Source organism: Sceloporus occidentalis, unplaced genomic scaffold (genome assembly GCF_023333645.1).
Source record: "Sceloporus occidentalis isolate IW3139 unplaced genomic scaffold, rSceOcc1.0.p SCAF_4, whole genome shotgun sequence".
NCBI classification, from domain to species: domain Eukaryota; kingdom Metazoa; phylum Chordata; class Lepidosauria; order Squamata; family Phrynosomatidae; genus Sceloporus; species Sceloporus occidentalis.
Window position 1 is genome coordinate 120,304,930 of NW_028316984.1, and position 2,648 is coordinate 120,307,577.

At 39.2% G+C, this 2,648-nt stretch overlaps 1 protein-coding gene across 1 annotated transcript; it reads left to right on the forward strand.

The window, feature by feature from the left end:
- The first annotated feature begins 366 nt into the window (after nucleotides 1-366).
- SMIM38 (small integral membrane protein 38) lies at nucleotides 367-498 on the forward strand. Its single transcript, XM_089523487.1, has one exon. The coding sequence runs from the start codon at nucleotides 367-369 to the stop codon at nucleotides 496-498; it is 132 nt and encodes a 43-aa protein (XP_089379613.1).
- Nucleotides 499-2,648: the final 2,150 nt, after the last annotated feature.

The window sequence follows — 2,648 nt, forward strand, 5'->3', positions numbered from 1 at the left end:
CAGAGAGAGAGAGAGAGAGAGAGAGAGAGAGAGAGTGTTTATGGAGTTTTGCCCCCTCCTTCTCTTCTTTCCCTTCCAAAGATCTTCTGACAATACTGTCATTGTCAATATGTGAGTTGTTAATTCTTTATGAATAGTACATGGGGCCTCTTGACTAAATAGTACATTACATGTCCCAAATCTGTCAACTGGACTCTTCTCTCACATGCTAGTGAGATCACTTTGATTGGAATGTTAGAGGAATGGTTCAGTTTGCCACCCTGCCCTGAATACGACATTATATAATTAGAATTAGATCTCCCAAAATAGAGTAGGAGAAGCAACATTTCTGTCTCCCCCCCATTATTTCATTATTTTAGCTTAAATATGGGATCAGACTCTTTGATGATTTTAGTGGTTGTAATTATATTAACACGATTCATTTTATGGTCCTGTTTCAGTGCTTATTTAGATTACAAACTGGCTCGTAGGTTTCCTGAAAAGAGGAAGGATTCTTGAATGAGCTTGTATGCATTTTGAATGAACAAATGGTGCTTTATTGGACAGTTTCCTAGAACAATTTAATTTTTTATTTTATTTCTCAAAAGGGATAGTTAATGGTTCCTTGGTTCCTTGGGGGGGGGGGGGCTGGAATCAACCATGTTTGCAGCCATTTTTAAACTATTGAGCCTTTAATAAGCAGCTGATTGGCAAGTAGGTCAATTGTATCTCACATAAAATCATTCATGAATTTGTTGCTAGAGCAAATTTGTAGTGCTTTGCAGCCTAAATGTTTTGAGCTGGCTGAATGGGATCAGATTAAAAGTCCACGTAGTCAATCAGAAACTTCTATTCACTTAACAAGTTAAATGTAATGACTTCTTTTCTGTTGGACAAGCTACTGACCTGCTGTCTGCATTGACAATAACTGTATTCCCACAAAGACTAACCTGATGCAACCTGAATGGCAAAGATTGGCATCTCTTGGAAATAATGATTTTCAGCAATTTGGAACAATGCAGAAAAGACTGTTCCTCTTGAGCATAAAGGGTACAGCCAAGCCTTCTAGCTGACATGGATCTCGACCTGCAGATATCAGTCTTGAAAATTACTTTAATTAAAAGAATGTCAACAGTGACACTGAATGAATGGCTTTGCTTGCTATGTGCTGTTTGTTACTGGGGAATCATGAGCTGCGTGAAAGGTATTGTAAACAGGAAGCCACCTTGCATTGACTTCGATCATTGGTCCACCCAGCCTGGGACTGTTAACAGTAGTGGCTCTCAAAGAACACAGGACAAAAATCTGGCTCAGTTCTGGCTCAGATCCTTTAAATGAAAGTGTCTGGGAGTGAATCTGACATCTTTTGCAAAACATGTGCACTGCCACTTAAAAATGTTAGTATGCTAAATATGTTATTTGGAGTGGGTAGACCCATTAGTTATTGTTGTTCTGTGCCTTCAAGTCAGCACTTATAACAACTCAATTATAGGGGGCTTGGGGCATGATTTATTCAATGGAAGTTTGCCTTGCCTTCCTCTAAAGCTGAGAGTGTGTGACTTGCCCAAGGCCAGCAATTAGGTTTTCATGGCTGGTCAAGGATTCAAACCCTGGTCTCCAGTGTATTAGTAGCAGCTGAACTAAGCAGTCTCTAAGCAGTCTACAACATGTAAGCTAATTGCCCCCCAAAAGCTGGGTACTCATTTTAGCGACCTTGGAAGGATGCCAGGCTGAGTTGACCCTGGAGCCCCTGGCTGGAATTGAACTTACAGCCTTGTGGCTGTGAGAGAGTGGGTGCAGTATTGGCATTTAACCACTGTCTCTTACTAGTCCAACACTCAAAGCACATACTATGCTGGTTTATTACACACATTATATTGCTGTTGAAAAAGTGCTCTAAATTGTGTGAAATTTAAGTATGCTAATAGTTCCTTTTTGCACCAGATTGTATTTGATCTTACTCGATGCTTAGGTAAAAACATCTAGTAGCATTTAGGAGATTATCGCACTACACTCTTCAAGCATTGCTATTCCATTTTAACTGCTCTGGCTGTCTCCTGTTGAACTTTGGGGTCTAGTCTATGAACACGCATAATACAAGGTTCTTTCTTTCAGTTAGTCTCAAAGGTGCTATTACATCCCTTTGCATACTGATTTTCCAGCCTAACATGGCTATGTCTTTGCATCTTATTTGATTCCATTTGTGATTGTCTACTGTATTTTATTTGTTTATGTTAATTATTTTTTGGCAATCAAAGGGTTGCGTATTATGAATGATGACTGTTAAAAGCAATATATAATATGATATAGTGGATGGTCTTACATATTCAATAGGTTATACATCCATTATACATCTAGCCTCCAGAAACAAGCCTCCAGAAAGAAAGCTTAATTAAGAACCAGCACACCCACAGATGTCTACCTTTTTCAGATGGTGATAAAAGGCCTAGTATCATTAAATGTCCAAAAGAGAAAAGTTCATCCCTCTGCATTCTCTTAGACTGGGAAACCACAACCTTTTCAGTGTAACACATGATGCTGTATGCATGCACACTTACCCACCAGTGATTCTCTTTCTTCATTGGGGGGTGAGCAGAAAGCCTTCATTCCATCCAAGAAAAAAAAAAAAAAGAAAAGAAAAAGAAAAGGGGGGGGGGAAAGAGTGATCT